General features: G+C 35.9%; 1 protein-coding gene across 5 annotated transcripts in view; it reads left to right on the forward strand.

Annotated features, from left to right (window-relative positions):
* HSD17B3 (hydroxysteroid 17-beta dehydrogenase 3) overlaps positions 1-27,564 on the forward strand; it is an 88,625-nt gene that overhangs the window by 39,899 nt on the left and 21,162 nt on the right. For all 5 annotated transcript variants that reach the window (XM_056806768.1, XM_056806765.1, XM_056806766.1 and 2 more), the window contains exons 3-6: positions 14,296-14,371; positions 17,171-17,278; positions 18,096-18,163; positions 22,254-22,289. In XM_056806768.1, the coding sequence (XP_056662746.1) occupies positions 14,296-14,371; positions 17,171-17,278; positions 18,096-18,163; positions 22,254-22,289 (288 nt within the window). The remainder of the gene's footprint in view (positions 1-14,295; positions 14,372-17,170; positions 17,279-18,095; positions 18,164-22,253; positions 22,290-27,564) is intronic.

Raw genomic sequence — 27,564 nt, forward strand, 5'->3', positions numbered from 1 at the left:
TATTATCCCCAGGAGAGTGAGACAAAGGAAAGCAAGGTTTTGCGCCTAAACTTCAGCCACGCTGGCAATAAAATTTATTGCCATGCACAGGATGGCCATGTGCTCACTCACATTCCTTGTCTCCCCATAATGTCTATGGGCTGGACTGCTACAGACATATTTACTTTATCCAATGCCAGGGCTATCTTTCCATAATCAGTCAAAATCTGTGTGAAATTAGCAAAATGTAACCAATTAGCTCTGGGGGCATCACCCACAAAGGTGAGCTGTAGCCTATAAAACAATCATGAAATTTATAAGAATCCAATTTCTTTCCAATACACCTTGTGTCGTTATACCAATACACCCAAATCATATTTTTCCAATGAACACATGATGCCCTTTTAGATCTATATGACAGCAAGGGCAGAAACATATTAACAGTGTCTCTTTGTTCATATCCCATCACATATGGACAAATAGGTCTTTCTTGTCCCCAAATGCTATCACAAGATTCCCCTAGCCAACCTAGATATTGCAGTTGGCTGTAATCTTCATATTTTTCCCTTTTATCTACACGATAAGGTCCTATCCAGAAAGAGTCTGACAGGTCAGGATGACCATAATAATGCACCTGCAGAGATCTGAGGGGCAGGCATGCAGGATGGTCTCTTGCAAGGCACACTGGGGGTGCCTCAACTAGTCCAGTCCAATTGAAAGGCACAAACAAATTGTTGGCCTGATTGTTGTCCTTAGCTTGTCTCTCAAAATGGTAAATGCCAGGAATATCAGTTAGTTTTTGTATATAAGATGACTTCTGGTAAAGCGTGTCCCATGCTGACATACTCTACCCAAGGTGGTTGTTCCCCAAAGACCATCTCTTTGCTCCAGTAGCTGCACTTAAATTCTGGAATAGAAGCAGAAGAGTCAGTATCTTATGGAGATGTTGTCAAGTCTCCTCGTGAGGCTTCCTGCGTCCTCTCCTTGTCCTTCTCTTTATGGTCAATTTCTCGAACTCAGTGGGGAGGGAGCCATACTCCGTCTTTACCTGTGGAGACACAAACAGAACCTCGGCCTTGCAGGACCACTGGGTGGTCCTTGCCTCTTGCCAAGTTTGATTATCATCTTTCCACATGCCAAGTTTTTGTTCTGGGGCAGGGAGCACAGGAGTGGTGCCTGAATTTCATTCATAAGAAAATGCAGAGAAAAAATTTTCAGCTCTGGATATATTATTGGAAGTAAAGATCAAATTATTTATAGTATATACAGCTATTGCCAATCATCGATGTGGGATGCTGTCTCCCCCTTTTTGTTTTAAAAGAAATGTTTTTTAAGATCTGATTACTGTGCTCCGCAATAGTTTGTCCTTGTGGACTGTGTGGGATACCTGTGAGGTGAGTAGCCCAAGTGTGGCAAAAAAGAAAAAATTGTTTGGAAGTATAAGCAGGTCCATTATCTGTTTTAAATGTTCTGGGGGGACCAGTCATTTCAAAAGTCATTAAGCAGTAATTAATAACATGAGAAGTTCTTTCTCCCATCAAGCAGGAAGCCCATAAAAATCCTGAAAAAGTATCCACAGTGACAAGGATATATTTAAGTCGTCCAAAGGACCATTCATGGGTCACATCCATTTGTACTATTTAAGCCTCTGGGATTCACAGCAATATGCATTGGGAGGTGGTTTGGAACACAATTAGGACACTTTTTAACAATACTTCTGGCTTGATCTTTAGTGAGTTGGAACATTTGGCATAAAGCAGTACTATGTTGGTGAAATCTATGATGTGATTCCTCAGCTAATTGTATATCAGTTAGATAACATGGAGCAATCAAAGCTTGATCTATGATATCATTTCCTTTAAAAATAGGTCCAGGCAGAGTGGTATGACTGTGTACATGCATGACATACTGGATGTGTCCTTTGTCATATGACAGTTTGTAATTTACATTTGTACATTGCTTTGAGTAGATCTGATGACAGCTTTTTCTATACCCTGCAAGAACTGAAAAACATATTTAGAGTCCATTATAAGGTTGAAAGGCTCCTGAAATAACCAAAAAACTAGTAAAATAGCTGTTAATTCATTTTGTTGGGTAGAAGAATAAGGAGTGGTAAAAATGACAGGTGAACTGCCTTCCTTGTATACTCCTGTCTTGTAATTAGCATTTGCATCAACACAAACATTAGGTCCTGATACCGGACAATCTCTTAGACTATTAGGAAAAACAATAGGATGTTGTGACGAAAAAGAAAATAAGCCTTGTGGAGTGTCGGTGGTAATAGCAATGGGGTATGCTAACAGTAAAGACTAAATATTTCTGTAGTATATCTTTAGCAATGGGTACCTGGATGTCATGAGGATACTCTCCTAAACCTGAGACCCATGTTCTATGCCTTTCCATATTAATTGAGCCATAAGACAGTCATAACTCTGTAGAGCCTTTCCCATTTTGCTTTTTAGATGTAACCATTCAATGACTCTTTGTTTCTCAGTTAAGGCACCTGTTGGTAACATTAAAGTTGCAAAAATAGTCACTTCCATGGCTAATTGAGGCTGATAATGGTTGAGTGGAGCCTGATTCAATTTATCTTCTACTATCTCTAAAGCAAGAGAGGCCTCCGGTGTCAAAGTTCCAGGGGATTTCAAGTCAGAGCTCCCTTCCAGTATTTTGAATAAAGGTTGTAATTCAGTTGTAGTAAGAAATGAATATTGCCTGACACAATTGATATCACCTAACAATTTCTGGTCATCATTAAAGCAGTCCTTTCGTAATTGTATTTTTGAGGCATAACAGATGTTGCCTATAACTGAGCCCCTCGATAGAGTACGGGACTTGTTTTGTGAATCTTTTCTTGAGCAAGAACTAAATGGTATTTTTGCAAGGTAATTTCCAATTGACTATAGATAGCACTTGCTTATTTGAGATTCATCTTCAGCTACGATAAGAATATCATCCATATAATGGACGATGTACAGAGCAGGAAAGTGTCGTCTTACAGAATGAAGGGCTGAAGCTACATATTGTTGGCTGAATAATCTTATCATTCTGGACATGGAATGTTTGCACTAAAATTCACAGCTTCAAACAAGCTACTTGGTCAGACCAGGCCTGGCAAAGTTTGTTTGTTTGAGTGTCTTAAAACCTCTGAATCTACGATTAAAATACACTTATCTTAAGTTCTATCACACAGAGGTTGTTAACTCTTTGAGATCCTTATTGCAGTTCATAAGTATTAGTGTGGAACTTCCTTCTCCTTCCTGTGTGCAAGGAAGGGGTTAATAGCTTCTGAGCAATTTATCGTAAGGCTCCTTGGCTCAATTTAGATTTATTACTTAACAGCCTTGGCCCATCCTTCTTTAACAAGTGAGCTTACTATATATAATATTGAATTTATCAAACCTCTTTCATAATAATTTACTCTCAGTGGATTTTAGTTTAAACTTCACAACTCCCAAATAACTTTGATTAAGTCCTTTAGCAATGTTTCAGTGTTTAACCAAACTGAAGCACAAAGCATTTACATGCACTCCTCAAAACCTGTCTAAAGTAGAATAAAACCTACAGTTTAGTTTTCGTTTAGCCTAAAATATTGCTATATTCCTGATTAAATTCCATCAACATTATTACAGTTATATCTAATTCATACTAGAATTTAAGAATATCAGTTAGTATCTCTCTTCATTACTCTTAGTGCAGTGGAGCACTTCATAAAATGAATCTGGACACCCCCAAATTCAATTATAAACTTATATAGATAGGTTATAAGATATAAAGATTCTTATTTGACAATCAAACATAGTTTGATCGCAAACATAGTTATGTGAGGTCAGAGATCCTTAGGTTTGTCCTCCGGGGCTGGTTACTTTCACAGTTACTTAATCACATCCCTAGTTAGCTATATGTTACCTGGCATTCCAGGAGGATCTCTTTGATATTCCTGAAGTTCCTTTTGTTACCTGACCTTCCTAATTCTTATCCTTCAGCTAATTAGTCTTTTTTGCAGCCTGCAAAAACTGTTTGACCTCCTGAGGGGGAGGGGGCTGGGTCTGTTTCCTAAAAAAAAACTTAGGAAGGGATAGATCTGCTTTATCTACTTCAATTAATTATTTTCTCTTATTGGGACTACTTCATTATTTCTTCTGGCTTCCCCTCTTTACCATTATTGTAAGTAGAGGAAAGGCACTATATGGAATTGTATTCAATCTTCATGACAAGCCCTCTTGATTTCAGGGCTGGTTAAATTTGTCTTGTTAAGGACATACAGTTTGTATATCATATACCCTAAACCTATTTAGGTGGAAAACTTAATTCTCTTCATAATACAAATGCAGATATATTCTGTATTCACTCAGCATCACTAATTTCCAGCATTTGGTATCTGAATACATACATGTTCATCTCTAGATTACAAATTCCTTCCTATGCATTTTTCATATTTAAAAACAATTCATATAACCTTGATCAAAAACATCATTTAGAAATTCTCTCTTGCAAAATACCAAATTCTTAATACTAGTATTATAAAATTCCATGAACAGATTACTTAAACTTCTTGCGTGTCATATGATTTCTTGTTACTATTCCTGACAGCACATGCATTAAAATAAATCTGATTTGAAAAAATCCCAAATTTAATTTCTAGAATAAGTTCTTCTCAACAACAGGATGACTTTTACATATATAAAGTAGCCAGTGCAATTTTTTGTCCTTATAGAATAAAATATTCCCTCTCTGTGTCAGTCTGCCTATCAGCCACATTTAGACAATTCTCAAATTCACTGAAACCATTATGCATAGCAAGATTTAACAAAACAAACTTCTAACCAGGAGTTTTGTTGTGCTCAATAAAATCTGATTAATATTTCACATTTAACTGACAAATAGTTACACAAAATTAAATTTAGATCATATCAAAATCATTAACAATCCTCCCAAATTGCATACATCAAACCATAGGATTAATCTTAAGTGAAAAATAGCCTCTATTTGTGGAGTAAAAATCTCCCTTTTTCTGCTCTGAATTTTTCTCTTTTTCTCTCCTTTGGGGGCCCATCCAAAGGAAGAAAGAGGAAAAAATCATTGAACAGGTATTTGCTTTTGTCCTCTGCTGAGGATTTTTGACAGACAAGTTCAATCTTGCAACTCTCCCATTTTATATTCTTTCTTTTTGTGAGTGTCCAATTCAAGAATACATAGAGACGAGACTTTGACAAAGACAACAAAAAAACAGAAACACACAACATTGTGACAAGCATACTTTGAAAGGAAAAAATCAGTCTTTTAGGATCCATTCTAAAGAAAAAATATAATTTCCCTCTCACCCTTAGAGTATCTCGTATACTCACCACCGAGGGGATCTCCGTAGCATTGAAACTTTGCATGACCAGCACACAGTGTCGGGGGTTCTCCAAAGAGAACCGAAGGAAGGGTTCCAAGAAAAGAAAAGAATGGGGGGAAGGGGGTCCCTAATAGGGGACAGTTTAAACTAAAAAGCAAAAGAGAGAGAGAAAAACTTGGGGAATAGAGGAGGCCCCAAAATACTGCACTTTCTCTGTTCGATTCTTCTGCCCATCCGAGCTGCAGTCTCGGGGCAAAAGCTGTTAACTCTTCGTCATCCTAAGACCAGCAAAGGAATCGGGGTTACGAGTGAAAGTCCCTGTCCGGGCAGCCATTTGTAAGACTCTATGGCTTACAAGACTCATCCACAGGGTCGGCCAGTCCTGTGACATCCTGTTTGGGGTAACGAAAAATGAAGAGTAACAAAAGAAGAGATGGACACTATATGAAAAGAGAGAAATAGTGCCAATTTTATTTGCTTCACACAGAACTTTTATAGGCAAAGACTACTTAGACAAAACCCACAGGAATTTATGATTCTTCATTCCAGAAACCCTAACCTTGGTCCAGGGATAGGCAGGTGTTCAAAGGTTAACCCACATCCTTTGTTTATTACAAATACAAACAAGGGGAAGAGGGGCAGACAAGGCGATAGGTGCCCACCTAATTGCAATTTGCCTTTCATAAATGTTATCCTGCATCCTTCATGTTTACTGTTCCATCCTTGGTCCCAGGATGGGTGAAGGTCAATCCTCATCTTTGTCTGAAGCAAAGACAAGCAAGTCCACAACTTTATCTTAAGCAAATACAAATAAAGAAAAGAGGAGGTAATCCTTGACTACAGTAAAACTATACTAGTGGGAGACCTGAACCTACCACTATCAAATTTAGATAAATCAAATAAAAAATAAATAAGAAAGAGATAAAAGAGGTGAATGAAATCTTGGGAAAATTAGAGTTAATAGATATATGGAGAAAAATAAGTAGGGACAAAAAGAAATACACCTTCATTTCAGCAGCACATGATACATTCACAAACATTGACCATATACTAGGTGATAAAAACATGGCATACAAATGCAGAAAAGCAGAAACAATAAATGCAACCTTTTCAGATCATAAGGCAATAAAAAATAATGATTAGTAAGGGTACATGGAGAGGCAAATCAAAAATTAATTGGAAATTAAATAATATGATTTTCCAAAATCGACTAGTTAAAGAACAAATCATAGAAACAATAATTTCATTGAAGAAAATGACAATGATGAGACATCCTTTCAAACTCTATGGGATGCAACCAAAGCAGTACTCAGGGGAAAATTTATATCCTTGAGTTCATATATTAACAAATTAGGGAGGGCAGTGGTCAATGATTTAGACATGCAAATCAAAAAACTTGAAAGTGAACAAATTAAAAATCCCCAGAAGAAAACCAAATTAGTGATCCTAAAAATTAAGGGAGAATTTAATATAATCAAATGTGATAGAACTATTGAACTAATAAATAAGACTAGAAGCTGGTATTTTGAAAAAACAAACAAAGTAGACAAAGTACTGGTCAATCTAATTTTAAAAAGGAAAGAAGAAAATCAAATTAACAGTGTCACAGATGAAAAAGGAGAACTAACCTCCAATGAAGAGGAAATTAAGGCAATCATTAAAAACTATTTTGCCCAATCATATGGCAATAAACATGCCAATCTAGGTGATATGTATGAATATTTACAAAAATATAAATTGCCTAGATTAACAGAAGAAGAAATAGAATTCTTAAGTAATCCCATATCAGAAAAAGAAATTGAACAGGCCATCAAAGAACTCCCTAAGAAAAAAATCCCCAGGGCCTGATGGATTCACAAGTGAATTTTATCAAACATTCAAAGAACAGCTAATCCCAATACTATGCAAACTATTTGACATAATAAGCAAAGAGGGAGTTGTACCAAATTTCCTTTTATGACACAAATATGGTACTGATTCCAAAGACCAGGCAGGTAAAAAATGGAGAAAGAAAACTATAGACCAATCTCCTTAATGAACATACATGCAAAAATCTTAAATAGGATACTAGCAAAAAGACTCCAGCAAGTCATCATGAGGGTTATTCACTATGATCAGGTAGGATTTATACCAGGAAAGAAAGGATGGTTCAATATCAGGAAAACCATCCACATAATTGACCATATCAAGAAGCAAACCAACAAAAATCTCATGATTATCTCAATAGACGCAGAAAAAACCTTTGACAAAATACAACATTCCTATTAAAACACTATAAAGTATAGGAATAGAAGAGTCTTTCCTAAAAAAATAATAAACAGTATATATATAAAACCATCAGCAAACATCATCTGCTAGGGGGACAAACTAGATGCATTCGCAATAATATCAGGAGTGAAACAAGGATGCCCATTATCACCTATATTATTTAACATTGTACTAGAAACACTAGCAGTAGCAATTAGAGAAGAAAGTGAAATTGAAGGTATTAAAATTGGCAATGTGACCAACCTACTACTCTTTGCAGATGATATGATGGTCTACTTAAAGAATTCTCGAGAATCAACTAAAAAGCTAGTGGAAATAATCAACAACTTTAGCAAAGTTGCAGGATACAAAATAAACCCACATAAGTCATCAGAATTTCTATTTATCTCCAACACATCTCAGCAACAGGAATTAGAAAGAGAAATTCCATTCAAATTCACCCTAGGCAATATAAAATACTTAGAAATCTATCTGCTGAGACAAACACAGGAACTATATGAAAACAAATACAAAACACTTTCCACACAACTAAAACTAGATCGGAGCAATTGGAAAAACATTAACTTCTCATGGGTAGGATGAGCTAACATAATAAAAATGGCCATCCTACCCAAACTTATCTATTTATTTAGTGCCATACCCATCGAACTTCCAAAAAACTTTTTTACTGAATTAGAAAAAAACATAACAAAGTTCATTTGGAAGAACAAAAGGTCAAGGATATCCAGGGAAATCATGAAAAAAAAATACAAAGGAAGGTGACCTTGCAGTACCAGATCTCAAACTATATTATAAGGCAGTGGTCATCAAAACAATTTGGTACTTGCTAAGAGACAGAATGTAGGATCAGTGGAATAGATCTGGGGTAAATGACCTCAGCAAGATTGTCTATGATAAACGCAAAGACCCCAGCTTTTGGGACCAAAACCCACTATTTGATAAAAACTGCTGGGAAAATTGGAAGACAGTGTGGGAGAAATTAGGCTTGGATCAACACCTCACACCCTACACCAAGATAAACTCAGAATGGGTGAATGACTTGAACATAATGAAAGAGAATATAAGTAAATTATGTGAACACTGAATAGTATACATGTCAGACCTTTGGGAAGGGAAAAATTTTAAAACCAAGCAAGACTTAGAAAGAGTCACGAAATGTAAAATAAATAATTTTGACTACATCAAATTAAAAAGTTTTTGTACAAACAAAACCAACGCAACCAAAATTAGAAGGGAAGCAACAAACTGGGAAACAATCTTCATAACAAAAACCTCTGACAAAGGTTTAATTACTCAAATGTACAAAGAGCTAAATCAACTGTACAAAAAATCAAGCCATTCTCCAATTGATAAATGGGCAAGGGATATGAATAGGCAATTTTTAGTCAAAGAAATCAAAACCTTTAATAAGCACATGAAAAAGTATTCTAAATATCTTATAATCAGAGAGATGCAAATCAAAACAACTCTGAGGTATCACCTCAAACCTAGAAGATTGGCTAGGAAAGTAATGAATGCTGGAGGGGATGTGGCAAAGTTGGGACATTATTTAATTGCTGTTGGAATTGTGAATTGATCCAACCATTCTGGAGGGCAATTTGGAACTATATGCCCAAAGGGTGTTAAAAGATTGCCCTTTGATCCCGTCATAGCACTGATGGGTTTGTACTGCAAAGAGATAACAAGGAAAAAGGCATGTACAAGAATATTCATAACTATGCTCTTTTTGTTGGCAAAAATTGGGAAAGAGGGGATGCCCTTCAATTGGGGAATGGCTGAACAAATTGTGGTATATGATGGCGATGGAATACTTTTGTGCTCAAAGGAATAATAAAAAGGAGGTATTCCATGGGAACTGGAACAACATTCAGGAAGTGTTGCAGAGCGAAAGGAGCAGAACCAGGAGAACATTGTAAACAGAGACTGATACACTGTGGTACCATCGAATGTAATGAACTTCTCCATTAGTGGCAATGCAGTGATCCTGAACAACCTGGAGGGATGTATGAGAAAGAACACTATCCACATTCAGAGGAAAAACTATGGGAGTAAAAACACCAAACAAAAACAGCTACTTGATTGCATGGGTTGAGGGGGATTTGGCTGAGGATGTAGACTGTGAATGAACATCCTAGTGCAAATACCAACAATATGGAAATGAATTCTGAATTCTGATCAAAGATACATGTAATGTCCAGTGGAATTGTGAGGTAGCTACAGGATGGGACGGGAGCAGGGAGGGGAAGGAGGAATAGAAAATGATTTTTATAATTAGAGAATAATGGTCGAAATTGACCAAATTAATAAAAAAATTTAAAAATATTATATTTTATGAGGTTTATTAAGCATCATTAGAAATTAAGGATACAAAATAAAAACCATGTTTCCATGGCTGATTAACCCATTCAAAATCCCTGCGCTTAGCTTACCACTAATACTTGCTACATCATTGCAAGGAAGGAAGAGAAGAGAACATGGGAGGCATTACTGCCAGTTAAATACAAATTGTGATCTCGCCAACATGGGGACTCAGATGAGATTATAGGGAATTCTGGGAAATACCAAGGACTTCTGGGGATTGAAGTCTATGTTTCTAAATCTCCAGTTTTACAGTCACAACGTGTCAGGACATGACTGAAAAATAACTGAAAAAACAGCAAAAAGATATCATTCTGTGTATCAGTTTCTTCATCTGTAAAATAAAGGGATTTGGCTTTATGGCTCCTAAGGGGTCTTCTAGATCTAAATTAATCTTTATACTTGTAATTAAGGTAGTTGTAAACTGGAGGTCTTTTGGGACTGTTGGCATAAGTCCAGCTTAAGGTATACACAATTGGAATATATACCTGGTAAACTGAGAAATATGATTTAGCTTTATGCTTGTTAAAAAATCATTAACATAAAAGGAAAAATGATTTAATGAAATTCTAATTGTGAACATAGATAATGTAAAATATAACATAACAAGATTTAAAGGAGTTCAAACATCTCCATTTTATTTGCTGAAATCTTTTTCATGAATTCAACTGCTATGAATAGTTATTTAATAAAATCTTGGTTTTATTTTTTATTGCCATGGTGATTTTTGCTTTCTCTTAATGACTATGCCTTTCGATATTGGCTCTTGGAAGGGCTAGGAACTTTTAATGCAGTTTAGGCATAAAAGTCCTGATGGCATTTTATTCGGCTGCCTTCATTAATTGAGAATTGTTGCTAGAATGACTTCCTCTCTCAAATATTTAACTCTCATTAATTGGTTAGACTTTCTCCTATAAAAGAGAAATGCCTTGATGATCATGTGAGAGGCTTCAAACTACTTCCCCCTACACTTCCTATTACTTGAGGGTCTTTTACTTCTAAAAAAGAAAAGAAAGATGATGTCACTTTCTTTCCTTTTCTGGGTATTATTCAACATCAAGGATAATTTCCTTCAAATCATAAGTTAGTAACCAAAATCCTCTACTCAATCAAGTATCTTCTCTTCTTTTGAGAGGAAAAACGATATTCAATTATCACTAAATTTGTCAGGCCAGCTTTTTCTTAAAGGAGCCAAATGTCCCTTCCCACTCCCATTTTTTTCTTTTTCTTTTTTTTGGCTTTTGCTCTGAATATTTAAAATATATTTTAAAACTACAGGAGAGTTTTAAAATAGTTTTTATGGATGACCTTGTGTTAAAAAGTGTTAGAAATAGAAATAAAAAAATCCCAACCAAATTATCAAAATACTAATCTTTATCCTGATTAGAGATACAGTTTCTTACCGTTAAAAAATGAGTCTATTTCAAAATAATGGTTATTGTTTATGTGAATGGGTAGAATGGGGAAGAGATGAGTGAACAATATTAATTTTTTATAAAGTATTCAGTGCACATTTATTTTGACTTCACGTACAGCCACTATTTGCAGAGTTAGATTTGATTTGCAAGTTGCTTCTTAGACACACTCTTGAAATCCAGTCCTATACAAAAGTACTTATTTATTACCAATCATGTGCAAGGCACTGTGAATAGCACCGGAAGTACAAAGGCAAAACTGGAAATAGCTCCTACTTTTGAGAAGCTTCTATTTCTCTGAGAGGAGGTAACATGCACATACAAGATAATCAGAAGAAGAGGAAGGGCTCGATCTGGAGAAATCGAGAACAACATTATCTGGAAGATGGCACCACTACCTCTCTGTGGTTACTCCATGTAAATAAACAGAAAAGCTTCAGTTAATCCAAGAATTTTTGCATTTGTCAAGTTAAATGGAATTGTCCAAAAGAGCAAGAATGTTTTGTTTAGTAGTCAGAATTCTGCAATTGAAAGAGGACTGGATTGGAGTCACAGAATCTCAGGTTGCATATTGTCATGGTCACTTACTTCATTTGTGACATTGGGCCGTTACCAGTTTCTTCATCTAAAAAATGAGGAAATTGGACTAGATGATCTCTAAGATCCCTTCTATCTCTACATCTATGACACTATACGTATCAACCTTTCAGGACATTGTTATATTATAATAGTGTTCATAGAGGATGATGGTGTTGAATCAATTTTGTGAGCTCACTCCCCAGTGTCAGGCCTACTCTTAAAGTCACATGGGAAGAACAATTGTAACATGCTGGTTGTGAAACCCAGGTGACACAGACCTCTTTTTTCTTTTCTTTTTTTTTCTTCTTACTCTTCCTCTCTTTTGCTGTCATATTTTGGCATTGGACTCTCTCACACAACCCAGAAGCCTCTTGTTTCCAGGAGGAGACAACTAGAGTACAAAACTAAGTTAATCATTTAGTCATCTCTTCCAGGGCTCCATCATCACAGTCTAATAAACTTTTGAATTGTTTTATGGGGATCATTGGGTCCCAGTACATCCTGAATTCACAGGTTACATACAAGTTTGGAGTGCTGGCCTCTATGCATGTTGTCTTCCTATTCAGTTACCCCTTTTCCCTAAATAGAGATTTGTTCCAGCAGCAAATCCAACTCCTTTCAGATCCACAGTGGATTCTTGAAACATACCCTTAAATTGCTCAGGAATCCCAACCTGAATAATACCTCTATTTACTCACAAGCACACACTAACATATCTCACACATTTACACATCCTACTAACGCATATACTGGATTATAGACTTTCTGTAAAGGTTAAAATAGGGTTGGGTTATTTTTGTTTGTTTGCTTGTTTGTTTTTGTATTTGTTTTTTAAACCCTTACCTCTATCTTAGAATCAGTACTGGGTATTGGTTCTAAGGCAGAAGAGTGGTAAGGGCTAGGCAATGGGGGGTAAGTGACTTGCCCAGGGTGACACAGCTAGGAAGTGTCTGAGGCCCAGGACCTCCCATCTCTGGGCCTGGCTCTCAATCCACTAAGCTACCAAGCTGCCCTCTAAAATAGGGGTTTTGAAAAAATAAGAGAGCAACTTTTAATAATTTAAGTTTTAATGAGAATATAGTAGAGTTGTAAATTAATATTATTCCTTTAATTAGAGGAAAAATATTTCTAGCAGCTTTTAACAATTTAACAATTTAGTTTAATTAAAATAGAGATAGTAAAAGAATATAGAAAAGGAGGGAAATATAGGAAAGAGGTAGAGAAAGAAATTTTCCCAATGTCCATACTAGTTATCCTATAACTATCTGTAACTGGCTATAATTAATATCTAAAGCTGCCTATATTTACCTATAACTGCCTATAACCACGGCTAATAACAACCACTGCACAAAGTTCCAACCCAATCCAAACAAACCCAACCAGTGTTTAATCCAACCCCAAATAGGTGTGTCAACAAAGACTAGCCACCTTCCAAAAACTTCAAGGAAGGGAAAAAAAACCCAACAGCCTAAGCCAAAAGCCAAAAATCCCCAAACCCCAAAGACAAAAAGCCCCCTAAAGGCTAAAGCCCTCTCAATAAGCTCAGGCTCTCCTTTTATATTCCAGCAACTAAACACCAACCATCAACTAATCACCAACCCACACCACCAGCAACCACTCCCCAATGACTAACTCATGTCTAGCAACCAACTTCCCCACAACTGCCAGTCTTAACTGTCAGCCACTGACAACCCCCCCCCCCCCAAACTGTCAACAACTAACAGGTCTACGAACTCATGCTTGGCCCCTTTTATAACCTTCTTCTACCTCACTTCCTGTCTTTATGGTTTCTACTTCCTGTCACTGTGGGCTGGTTAATCCCTACACATCTCTTTGGTAAGATGACCTCCAGGTCCTCCATTTAATTAATAAAAGAACAAAGATTTCCTTTTTACATTGAAAATACTTGAGTTAAATAACTGTGACCTCTGCTTCCACATACCCACTCTCTGCTCATGCTATATCCCCTTACAAATAGGAGCTAGATTCTACATGATGAAAGTAATGAAGATGGTAATGGTGAAGATAGTAGCTAGCTAGCATTTATAAAGCACTTTAATTTTGCAGTGTTGTAGACATGTTAATTCATTTGATCACCTGTTCCATCATTACCACTGCCAGGAAAATGTTATATTGTTCCCTTAAAGCTAACTATGGTGTCTGCCATTTATTTATGGATTCTTTCCCCCTTCTATCTTCAAAAAACAACTGACTGTGACTTTGGGAATCCCAACAGTCTAATAAGCAGGACTTTATGCTGATTGCTACAATTGTGGGACTGCAAAGCTCTGCACTTATCTGTTAAAACAAGAAGCCATTCCTATTAATAATCTTAGTTTTTTTAAACCTTTCTAGCTAGCAAAACGTGGACTAAACATTGTGATGATCAGCAGAACCCTTGAAAAACTCCAGGCAGTTGCCAAATGGATTGGTAAGTGATCCTTTTAATGAAAAGAACTTTTGAGAATTGTAGAACAAGTTTGATCATCCTTTCTTCATTCAGGCCATCACCTGAAATGGTTGGCCTAGATATCATTCCTCTAGAGCAGGGGTCTTTAAAGTGAGGCACCTGGGCTGTGTGGCACATCAGTAGAATAAAGTATTGCCCCTTCCTTCTTCCATGGACTCTTTCTTTCTCCCCAGATACCTCTTTATTGTTAGTCTTGGAGGATAAAATATTCTGCCTTTATACTCTTGCTAGTCATATGAAGTAAGTAACAAATATTGATTATGTCAGGATTTGGGCAATCCTAATGTCTTCCCTATATCACTATGATATAATTAGCAAGAAATGCCTCTAGAATTAAAGCACTGATTCCCCATTGAAAATGTCTGCACCCATCTCAGGACAAAGAGTATGAGTAGCCTTTACTACCCATTTTTTTAATGCAGGAATATTGTACATATTCCTGTACAATAAGGGAAATTGTATACACACCCACGTTGCCCTCCAAATTCCAAGTAAACTGTTTGAGATGAAATAAACTGTGTTTTCAAATTCTTCCCAAACAGAGTTGGACATTTAAGACTCCTAGGCAAGATTGCAAAACTATGAACCTATCTTTTCCCTTAATCTTCCTTTTCTCAACCAAGGAGGGGCATTTAAACAATGAAATTTTGGGATGCTGGGAGAGCAGTAACAGTACCTCTAAATCTCAACTGTTTAAATGTAATTTCAGTAATAAATGTGCCAAAGACTGACCATTCTGAAACATTTCTTAAGTTCATGGCTGCAGTCATTCATCAGATCATCAATTTAAAGTACTTTGCAGTATGACATTCAATAGAGAATATATTTAAGTCATATAATCCATCTGATCAGTTTAAAAAATTTTAAGTTGTCTTCCATTTAAGTTGGCTGAAGCTTTCTTCATATGGCACAATAATAATTGGTACAAAATCCAAAAGATGGAGATAGCCACCCCCAACAGGCATAGTCTTTTATATGAAGGTCAAGAGTTATGGCTTTTCCCATAGAAAGCAATGAAACTGACTATCATATTGCTTAGCTAAACTATTTGTAATGTTTTTTACATGAACAATAAGTGCATACATATAAAATCACACTCCCTATTTGACAAAAGCCTAGATTTGGGTTTTAGGGATAAGAGATCACATTTGGTAAATATCGTTGGGTCAGTTGGAAAGTAGTTTGGCAGAAACTAGGTATAGACTAATATCTTACATTATTTAGTAAGATAATATCAAAAAGGTTATATAATCTAGACCTAAAAGGAGATACCATAAATAAATTAGAAGAAAGGGAACATATTACCTATAAGATTTAGGGATAGGAAAGGAATTTATAAATCAATATGAGATGGAGAGCATTGTGAAATGTAAAATGAATGTTTGAGTACATTAAATTGAAAAGGTTTTGTACAACTAAAACAAATAAGGGCAAGAGTAAAAGGAAAGCAGAAAAACGGGGAAATTTTTTTTTGTAAGCAACCTCTCAGATAAAGTTCTCATATCTAAAATATATAGGGACAATGATCAATATGGAAATGGTTTGCATGATAATACATATATAACTCAGATCAAGTTGCTTGCCATTTCTGACAGGCAGGAGGGAATTAAGGAAGGGAGACAATTTGGATCTTTTAATTTCAGAAAATATATGATAAAAATTGTTATTAAATATTATATGTAATGTGTTATTGGGAAAATAACATATCTTTGAAAAATAAAATAAATTATATTGGGAATTAATAAATGGGCAAAAGATATGAACAGACTATTTTTAGATGAAGAAATCAAAGCCATATATAGTTTTATAGATCTATAGCTCTAGATGCTCTAGAATGTTCTAGATCATCATTGATTAGAGAAATGTAAATCAAAGCAATTTTGAGAATTCATCTCATACTCATCAGATTGGCTAAACTTACAAAAGGGCAAAATGACAAATGTTGGGAGGGGGTGTAGAAAAACAGAGATACTAATACACTATTGGCGCAACTGTGAACTGATCCAACCATTTTGGAGAGCAATTTGGAATTAAATCCAGAGAGTTATAAAATTGTGCCACCCTTAGACCCAGTAATACAGATGCTGGATCTATTTCCCTAGAAGACCAGGAAAATAGGAAAAGAACCTATACATTCCAAAATATTTTTAGCAGCTCTTGTGTGTGTGTGTGTGTGTGTGTGTGTGTGTGTGTGTGTGTGGTGGCAAAGAACTGGAAACCAAGATGATGTCCATCAACTGGGGAATGGCTAAACAAATTATGGCATAAGATTGTGATGGAATACCACTTTCCCATAAGAAATCATGAGCAGATACATTTTTTAAAATGTGGAAAAAACTACATGGGCTAATCAACAGCAAAATGCTACTCAGACCACAAGAACATCATAAACAGCTACAGACTTAATGCTTGAAGAATAAATTGTGAATATTACGTAGGGATCTTCAACCTTGATTCTATCCACAGGACAATAGAACGTGAATAGAAGGTATATAAGGATCAGCTAAGAGATCCCACAGTAATAAATCATAGGAACTATAATATCCTGTGCAAGTCTCATTATTTGCAGTGGTTTGTTTTATGTCCTTCTGGAATTTAGGTTTTATGTCTTAATGGAAAATTCCAGTATAGATTCCTGTCATGGAGTTCTTCTTCCAAATAGCTTCCTTAGGAATTATTTGAAAATAAATGGAGGTCCCATATTACCAAGGAGGAGAATCAGTGCCTTCTTTTGTATACTTTTTATTCTCATCTTTACAGAGAAGACAACAGGTAGTCAAGTGAAGGTCATACAAGCCGACTTCACCAAAGATGACATATATGAGAACATCAAAGAGAACCTTCAAGGATTTGAAATTGGAATTTTAGGTAAGTTAATTAGGAATATAAACTTTGCATTGATGACAGTGAAAGTTTACCTCAAAAATTATATGACTAATATAATCAGTTTCATTTACTAAATGATATCAGTCGAAAATGAATGCACAGCTTCATCTTAAATTATTTTCAATTTTTATTTGTTCACCTAAATGGAAGGGAAAGGCGACTTAATCTGGATGATAGTTTACATTTGTATAAGCACTCTGCTTCACAAAGTGCTTTACAAGCATTATTCATTTGGTTTTCGCAACTTTGTGAGAGGATAATTTAAACTGTCCCATTTGGCAGATAAGGAAACTGAGGCTCTGAGTGGTTAACTAAGGCTAGGAAATGTCAGTATTGAGACTCAAATCCTAATATTCTGAATCCAAATTAAATATTTTTCTCCATTATACCACAGCTTGTGCCAAATAAAAAAATTCCTTATAAACCTACCATATACATTTACTCTTTTTGTGATCATGGACATGCCACTTAAACTCTGAGTTTTAATTTCCTCATCGGTAAAATGGGCATATTTATACTCCACACAAAAGGATTGTAAGGAAAGTGCTTCACAAAACCTAAACTCACATTAATGTTTTAGATAGCTTACCACATAGTGATATCACTCTAAGTTGTACTTGGGAAGAAAATTCTCTTTTTCTCTGGTCCTTAAGAGTCAAGTAGATTTTGATTAATCAAATCTACTTTGTGGGGTTTAAAGGTCCTAATTTTGAGGAAATTCAGATTGTTGTGGACCTATTTTTTATACTATCAGGTACCTTTTGACGGTCTTTAATTCTTCCATTTCATTTTCTCATAGTCAACAATGTTGGAATGCTTCATAATATTTTCCCATGCCATTTCCTTAGTGGACCAGATAAAATACAGGTCAGTGGTTTTTCTTTCTTATTAATTTATTGTTCATCTTACCTAGCAACAAGTGGAACCTGGGGTCTACCAGCTGGGCAATCAGGGGGTTCAACAACTGAAGGTTTGGGATGTGGGGGAGTTGGGCCTTATCTGGGTTGGCCATAGCCTAAAGAGTAAAGTAAGTGAAATCTGCCTTCAGTGACCCCTCTGTATTTTGGTGCTCCCTCCACGCCTAACCCTACTATATTCCAAGAATCTGCTGCCTTCATGATTTTCCTTAGAATCCACACTGTAGTACTATTGCAATTCCTAATAAAGACAGTCTTCCAACTCACTCTACTAATCTCCACTGGTAGATTGAGTCCCCAGAATGAGACTACTATTTATCTTTCTCCGGGTTCTAGGGACGACGCGGAGGAGTTAAGGGTGATTTTTCTAGTATTATAGCTTACAGATTTCCACTGCTGTGTCCTTCCTGCACATTTACCAAAAGCTGATGTCAACTTGCCAGTTAGACTTAATCAACTTTTAGTCAGACAGTAAATCAACACACGTTTATTAAGCACCTACTATGTACCAAACACTGTACTAAGTAAGTTCTAGGGATACAAAAAGAGGCAAAAGACAAGTTCCTCCCCTTGAGGAAATCATAATCGAATAGAGGAGATAATATGCAAACAATTGCATGCAAACATGCTATGTCTAAGAAAAATAGAAAATAACCAATAGGGGGAAGGCACTAGAATGAAGAGGGATTGGCCTCAAACACTTCCTAGTTGTGTGACCCTGGACAAATCATTTAACCCTAATTGCCTAAACCTTATAGCCCTTCTGTCTTCAAACTAAATCTCAGTATTAATTCGAAGACACTTCTAAAGACAATTCTATTGATTCTAAAGCCCCTAAGTAAAGGTTTAAAAAAAAAGGATTTGGAAAAGTTTCCCATACAAGGTGGAATTTTAACTGGGATCAGCAAGAAGAGTTGATCCCCCTGAACCAGAAGCACATTCTTTCACAAGTACATACAGAAGGGAATGTGGGTTGAGAAATAAACTATTTGTTGCAAAGGAGGTAACTCATACCTCCTAAGGAAGCTAGTGGGGCAGTGGAAAGAGTGCTCTGCCTGAAGTCAGGAAGTCTCAACTTCCCGAGTTCAAATGTGGCCTCAGACACTTTCTAGTTCTGTGATCCTGGAAAAGTCACTAAACTCTGTTTGCCCAGTTTCCTCATCTCTAAAATGAACTAGACAAGGAAACAGCAACTAGTCTAGTATCTTTGCTAAGAAAATCCTAACAGGGCTGTGAAGAGTTGAACAGAACTAAAAAATGTCTGAAGAATAATAGCGTACCTCCTAGTGACTGGAAATCTTTCTCTCCTTTTGTGAAGCTCCCCATAAATATACTATTTCCACTGGGCTTCTATAGAGCAATGATGGCAAACCTTTTAGAGATGGAGTGCTGGGTCCTACCCCCACCCCTCCCCTAGACCACGTGCCCTGACTGCCTCCTCCCCTCACCAAATACAGTGAGCCTCTCTCTTCTCCCTCCTTAACCCCGCACAAGGGAGGGAGAAAGTGCTCCCATTGGGCTGCTGGGAGGTGGGACAGGTGAAGTGAGGAATATCCTCAACATAGGTAAAGAGGGGGAGGGGAGTGGCCTGAACACTCTGCTCCCCTCTAGCTCTGCTGCCCGTGAGATACCCACCTTAGCCCTGCTGTGTGCTCTCATTGGACTGCTGGGCACAGGGGCAGGTGATGTAAAAAAATGTCATCAGGCAAGGTAGAGAGGGGGAGTGGAGCAGCTCTAACTGAGGCTCTCTGCCTTTTTAGTAATGAATTCTAGGGGTAGAGAGAAGGGCAGCCATGTGCCCACAGAGAGTATTCTGCATGGCATCTTTGTTACCTGTGCCATAGGTTCACCATCACTATTATAGAGTATGCTTAGTTTATCCTCAGTTCCCAGTTGCAGACACCATGCCAATCACCACTCTTCCAGGGATACTATTAGGATTTGGATGAGAAATAAAAATCCTCTGATTTACCAAAATTTATAAGGTCTTTTTCTGGTCAAGGAGAGGAGAGTCTTCTCCTTCTACCTCCCAAGCAATTCTCTTTCAAGTGCTTGGCTGAAACTCCTTTGTTCTGGTTTGCCATTAGAATGCTGGAATATTAACTTGTTTGCTAATTTATACAAGACCCATAGGGTATGACCAATTTGGTTTGATGTATTGGTGTTATGTAAAAAAGTTATATAAAAAAGTTAAAGTTATGGAAGTATTGCAATTATTTTATCACTTGGTGATATAAATTTAAGTTGTACTTATGAAGAAAAAATTCCTTTTCTCTGGGCCTTTATAGTCATATCTATCTATCTATCTATCTATCTATCTATCGATTGATCAATTAATTGATCAATCGATAGATAAATAGATCAAATATACTTTGAGGGATTTAAAAGTCCTAACCTTGAAGAAAATAAGGTTGAAGAAAACTAGTCAGTCATTGGTTTGATTGATTAATTGAATCAGTCTAACTTTTATTCCAATATGGTAACCTATCCTATTAGCCATTTCCTTAATGAAATAAAAACATCCCAGGGAAGGTTTCAATATCAACAATCAAAAGTGAGAATCTGATAATTTGATAAATGAATCTGCATTGATGGATACTACCATGTAAAAGGAAGCAGGCTAACTAACTTGGCTTTCTCTCTTTCCTCATAAAAGGCATGGACATCTCATGAATAATGGTGTCTTGATCAATGGTATTTCACAATTATATAATTGATAAAAATATAACCATATCCTGCCATAACATCCATTTCCTGTTTATAACATATCTCCCTCCCATGGAACTGATTGCCTGATAATATTGTTTAATGTACTATTGTATTCTCATAGAAGCAATTTTAAATTATGGGCTGAGTCTAATTTTTCAAATCTCCAATTTTAATTCAACAAAGATAGATTCAATACCTTTTATGTATAAGCTACTGTTCTGTTCTTTGGAGACACAAAACCAAAAATCAAGCAGCCTAGAAGCTTACTTTCTTCTAAGAGTATACAAGGTATATACCAGTAAGAAGAGTCCAAGGGAAGCTGAATCTGGAAAGAGTATTAACAAGTAGAGGGAGATAGGGAATCACAAAATACTTCACGAAAGATACCAAATTGAGTCTTTAAAGAAGACAAAGGTTTTTGAGATATAGAAACAAAGATTTGTATTCCAGATATAGTGAGGAGATCACATAGGTGAGATAAAAGAGGAGTATTGAGTTCTGGGAAAGGCTACTAGTCTAATTTGACTGACATAATATATGAGAAGGAAATCATAACTTTCAGTCAGGGAACTTATTTTACAGATGGAAAAAATGGAAGCTCAGAATGTCTGTGATTTGCTTCATATCACACACACACAAATGTAGCCCTAAGATTTGCAACCCAGCTTTTTATCTGAAAATTCAGTATTTTTTCCACAGCACCAAGCTTTACTTCTTGTTCCTTTTTTTTTTTGCAGGCTAGATTATATATATACATATATATTTTTTAAATCTTTTTCTTTCTAATGAAATAGAAGCCTTTAGTAATAATAATAATAACAACAATAATAATGATAATAGCTTGTATTTTTATAGCAAGTAAAGATTTGCAAAATGCTCTACAAATATTACCTCATTTGATCCTTAAACAACCTTGGGGGTAAGTGCTATTACCATTTCATAGATGAGGAAACTGAGGCACAGAAAATTCAAGTGACTTGCCTTGAGTCACATAGCTACTAAGAGAGGCTGGATTCTTTAAAACAGAGTTCCCTGTCTCCAGGTCCAGTGCTCTATCTCTTGTGCTACCTCGCTTCCTTTTAGAATTGATTTTTAAGTTAATGTTACCATAAGAGATAGCTTAGATAGATAGCTTAGGGCTAAAGTAAGGAGGAGAAATTGATAGAGAGGAAGTGAACATAGAAGGAGAAGGTAGAAATGTCTATTTTGCAATGGGGTTCAGGAACAGTTTAGTTTGACCATTTTTTCCCTTCAACCTTCTTTCTCAGTATGAACCATGTTAAGTCATTTTCCCAAATATATATGTGAAAAATAATTGTTGTTTATTACAGAGCCTGATCCACTGTAACATCTTTTCTGTAGTCAAGGTAAGTGGACAAATAGATTCATTCCTCATCAAAATTTTTTTATTATTTATATATTTATTTATTATACATCTATTATAGGAAATACACTGAGGATACTTAGTAGGTGGGAGATCAACTCAGTAAGACTTGGTGTTCCTGGACCTCAAGGAGTTTACTGTCTACTGGAGGGGAGAGAAGAGATATATATACTCCTAGGAGCCCTTTGGAAAAGGAAATGGTGTCTTTGCCAAGAAAACCTTAAATGGAACAATAAAGAGTCACTACTGAAAGGACTGAATAGCAATAATAAAAGCAGCCACTGTTTCCTAGGTGAAGGTATTCCCTCCAGAAACTCACACTGAAACTTCTATCTTAATAGATGGCTATTGAGATTTGCTTTGGCAGAAAATTTATCACCAGTGAAGGATTTCCTGTCCAGACATCACTACGTTCTAGATATTTGAAACCATGGATTAGATTTTTGTCTTCTACGAACTTCTGAGTGTATAGACTGCATTTTTCCATATTGTAGTTATTTTCTCTATGGTACCTAGCTTGGTGGATATAGGTAGTGTAGACAGACTTCTCTTTCCCTTTCAGTTTAGAGCACTTATCAAATCTACCTCAAATGTTCTTTTGCCACTTCCATGATCTTTTTGCTTCCTATGTCTCTCTGTCTCTGTCTCAGTCTCCATCTCTGACTCTGTACGTGTCTCTATTTATATCTATATTAATTAATTAATAAATACATATTAAGTGCCCACTATGTGCCAGGTACTATGCTGGGGATACAAAGATAAACAAAATATGGTCTCTGCCCTCATTGAGCTTACAGTCTTATGGAAAAGAAAACATGCAAATACATTCAAAACAAGCTATATTCAGGATAAATGAAATAATTAATAGAGGGAAGACAATAGAGTTAAGAAGGGTGGCAAAAGGTAGAATTTTAGTTGGCACTTAAAGAAAATCAGGGTGGTCAGAAGTTGGAGGAGAGGAGAGAAGTATTCTAATCCTGGGGGACGACCAGAGAAAATTCCTGGAGCTTAGAGGTGGAATGTCTTGTTCACAGAACAGCCAGGAGGTCATACACGTGTCATCTCTATCATCTATGTCTACAGCTGATGTGGAATATCTAGATACAGAGATTGGATATAGGCATATATGCACAGGCACACACATATTTTTAAAAAGTTTTTTTTTATTTGTTGTAGTTGTTTTAACTTTTATATCTGGCCTTGGCTTATTCTAATTACAACAATAAGAATAATAACTCTCTCTATATAATGTCTATATATAATAATATAATAATAATATCTCTATGCTGCTTTAAGGTTTGCAAACTACTTTACATACACTATCTTATTTGATGCTTAAAACAATTTTCTTATATAAGTGCTATTATTTCTATTGCTATTATTATTTTACAAGTTAAAAACTGAGGTTATGAGTCTGCCTGTCATGAACAGGGTTACATTGGGAATAAGTATCTCAGTCAGAATTTGATCTTCGTTCTTTCTGACTCTAAATCCAACACTCTGGACATTGTACCACCCAGCTGCTAAATCTCCTTCCACCATTCTTAGATACTTCATTCCTCCTCTGTATTTGACCTCATCTACTTTTCTTTTGCTTCTATCTTCTGTAGGCACTCTCATGGTCTCTGAAGAATTTTAGTATCAATTGTGAGCTGACCAAGGCTCCTTCCCTTCCTTCTCTCCCTTCATTAGAGAAGGCATCATTTGACAACAAGATATATATATATATATATATATATATATATATATATATATATATATATATATATATATATATATATATAAAACTATGTCTTGTTTATTTCTATTTACCAGTCCTTTCTCTAGAGGTGGACATAAACAAAGTCATTCTTCAAATACTATTTTTGTTGCTGTATTCTCTTGTTTCTGCTCATTTTATTCTTTATAATTCTTCATAAGAATGAAAAATTAACTTGTTCATCATTTTGTTTTTTTAATTAATTTATTTAGTCAATTTAGAACATGGTTCTAAATTGGTTACAAGAATCACATAATTTCTTTCCCTCCCCTTCCCCACCCTTCCCACAGCTGACCCACAATTTCATTGGGTATTACATGTGTCCTTGATCAGAATCTATTTCCATATTGTTGGTGTTTGCATTAGGATGTTCATTCAGAGGCTACATCCCCAGCTATATCCTCTCGACCCATGTATTCAAGCAGTTGTTTTTCTTCTGTGTTTCTACTCCCACAGTTCTTCCTCTGAATGTGGATAATATTTTTTCTCCTAGATTCCTCCAAGTTGTTCAGGATCACTGCATTGCCACTAATAGAGAAGTCCATTACATTCAATTGTACCACAGTGTATCAGTCTCTGTGTACAATGTTCTCCTGGTTCTTCTCCTCTCGCTCTGCATCAATTCCTGGATGTCATTCCAGTTCACATGGAATTACTCCACTTTATTATTCCTTTGAGCACAATAGTATTCCATCACCAACATATACCACAATTTGTTCAGCCATTCCCCAATTGAAGGGCATCCCATCATTTTCCAATTTTTGGCCACCACAAAGAGTACAGCTATGAATATTTTTGTACATGTCTTTTTCCTTATTATCTCTTTGGGGTAAAAACTCAGCAATGCTATGGCTGGGTAAAAGGGCAGACAGATAGTCTTTTAGCGCCCTTTGGGCATAGTTCCAAATTGCCCTCCAGAATGGTTGGATCAATTCACAATTCCACCAGCAATGCATTAATGCCCCAACTTTGCCCCATGCCCTCCAGCATTTATTACTTTCTGTTGCCGTCATGTTAGACAATCTGCTAGGTGTGAGGTGATACCTCAGAGTTGTTTTGATTTGCATTTTTCTGATTATCAGAGATTTAGAACACTTTTCATGTGATTATCAATAGTTTTGATTTCTTTAACTGAAAATTGCCTATTGTAATGATTAAAATAGTTGGAGCCATAAACTGTTACAGATAAAAGAGTGGTTGCCTTAAACTGTGACCCCAAAGATATGTTTTTTTATATTAAAAATAAAGTGGTCACCAGGGGAAAAATCCCAAATATGAAATATACCCAAATCAGCTGGGTTTTATGGAGATTTTAATTAATACAAATGAAGGAATTAAAGAAAAGGGAGAGAAACAGAGTAAGAGGGAATAGTAGGAAAAAGGCTAGATCAGCTTAGGCCAGCCTTAAGGCTTAAGCCTTAGGAGAGAGATCAGTCAGTCTTTTATCAACTCATCACAAGATTTGTCCAAGCAAGACTCTAGTGTTCAGAGACCCACCAGTTCAGCTTTGGCCAGCTCCATCTCCAGAGAGAGTTCTCTGAGAGAGAGTCCCTTGCTCTCAGCTTCTCATCTCCTTTTAAAGAGAATTTTCTCCTATGTTACCTCCCCTAAGTTCTCACATCTACCAATCACAGTAAATGTTTTCCAAAGGACAGACCATTCTTAATTCACACCTGAGTAGACTAAAATCTCTGAGTAAGTTCTCACCTTTTTGCCCCTTGTAAGTTTACAAGTTGTCTGACCTTTATAGGTACTTAGCACCCTTTTGCATTAGATCTAAAAACAGGCCCAGCTTAAGAGCTTTTGCCTTACTATAAGTATGGGTTAAGTCCTTTTTCATAGTTCAGTAAAGTGTTTACAACTTTATCTTCCCCTAAAGTATGCTTAAGTATGGGTGGAATAGAGTTCTCATATTCCTGACTAAGTCCCTTCATTGTTTAAAATGGGGAATGGTCTTGACCAAGTGTTCTGAAGTACGGTCTGAGAATTTTTAAGATTCACACTATTCAAGTCCCTTGCCCATTCATCAATTGGAGAATGGCTTGTTTTTTTGTATAATTGGTTTAGTTCGTTATAAATTTGAGTAATTAGACCTTTGTCAGAGGTTTTTGTTATGAATATTGTTTCCCAATTTGTTGCTTCCCTTCTAATTTTGGTTGCATTAGTTTTGTTTGTGTAAAAATTTTTAATTTGATGTAATCAAAATTATTGATTTTACATTTTGTGATTTTTTTCTAGTTCTTGCTTGGTTTTAAAGTCTTTCCTTTCCCAAAGATCTAACATGTGTACTGTTCTGTGTTCACCTAATTTGCTTATAGTTTCCTTCTTTATATTCAAGTCATTCACCCATTCTGAGTTTATCTTGGTGTAGGGTGTGAGATGTTGATCCAAACTTAATCTCTCCCATACTGTCTTCCAATTTTCCCAGCAGTTTTTTTTTTTTATCAAATAGTGGTTTTTGGTCCCAAAAGCCAGGATCTTTGGGCTTGTCATAGACTGTTTTGCTGAGGTCACTTAATCCTAGTCTGTTCCACTGATCCTCCTTTCTTAGCCAGTACCAATTTGTTTTGATGACCACTGCTTTATAGAATAGTTTGAGATCTGGGACTACAAGGCCTCCTTCCTTCGCATTTTTTTTTTCATGATTTCCCTGGATACCCTCGACCTTTAGTTTTTCCAAATGAACTTTGTTATATATTTTTTCTAATTCAGTAAAAAAGTTTTTTGGTAGTTCAATGGGTATGGCACTAAATAAGTAAATTAATTTGGGTAAGATGGTCATTTTTATTATGTTAGCTCATCCTACCCATGAGCAATGAATGTTTTTCCAATTGTTTAGATCTAGTTTTAATTGTGTGGAGAGTGTTTTGTAGTTGAGTTCATATAGTTCCTGTGTTTGTCTTGGTAGATAAATTCCTAAGTATTTTATATTGTCCAAGGTGATTTTAAATGGAATTTCTCTTTCTAATACTTGCTGCTGAGATGTGTTGGTGATATATAGAAATGCTGATGACTTATGTAGGTTTATTTTGTATCCTACAAATTTGCTAAAGTTGTTGATTATTTCCACTAGCTTTTTAATTGAATCTCTAAGATTCTTTAAGTAGACCATCATATCATCTGCAAAGAGTGATAGCTTGGTCTCTTCATTGCCAATTTTAATACCTTCAATTTCTTTTTCTTCTCTAATTGCTACTGCTAGTGTTTCTAGTACAATATTAAATAATAGAGGTGATTATGGGCATCCTTGTTTCACTCCTGATCTTATTGGGAAGGCTTCTAGTTTGTCCCCATTGCAGATGATGTTTGCTGATGGTTTTAGATACATAGTGTGTATTATTTTTAGGAAAGGCCCTTTTATTCATATGCTTTCCAGAGTTTTCAATAGGAATGAGTGTTGTATTTTGTCAAAGGCTTTTTCTGCATCTATTGAGATAATTATGTGATTTTTGTCAGTTTCCTTATTAATATGGTCTATTATGTGGATGGATTTCCTAAT

Source organism: Monodelphis domestica, chromosome 7, assembly GCF_027887165.1.
Source record: "Monodelphis domestica isolate mMonDom1 chromosome 7, mMonDom1.pri, whole genome shotgun sequence".
NCBI lineage: Eukaryota > Metazoa > Chordata > Mammalia > Didelphimorphia > Didelphidae > Monodelphis > Monodelphis domestica.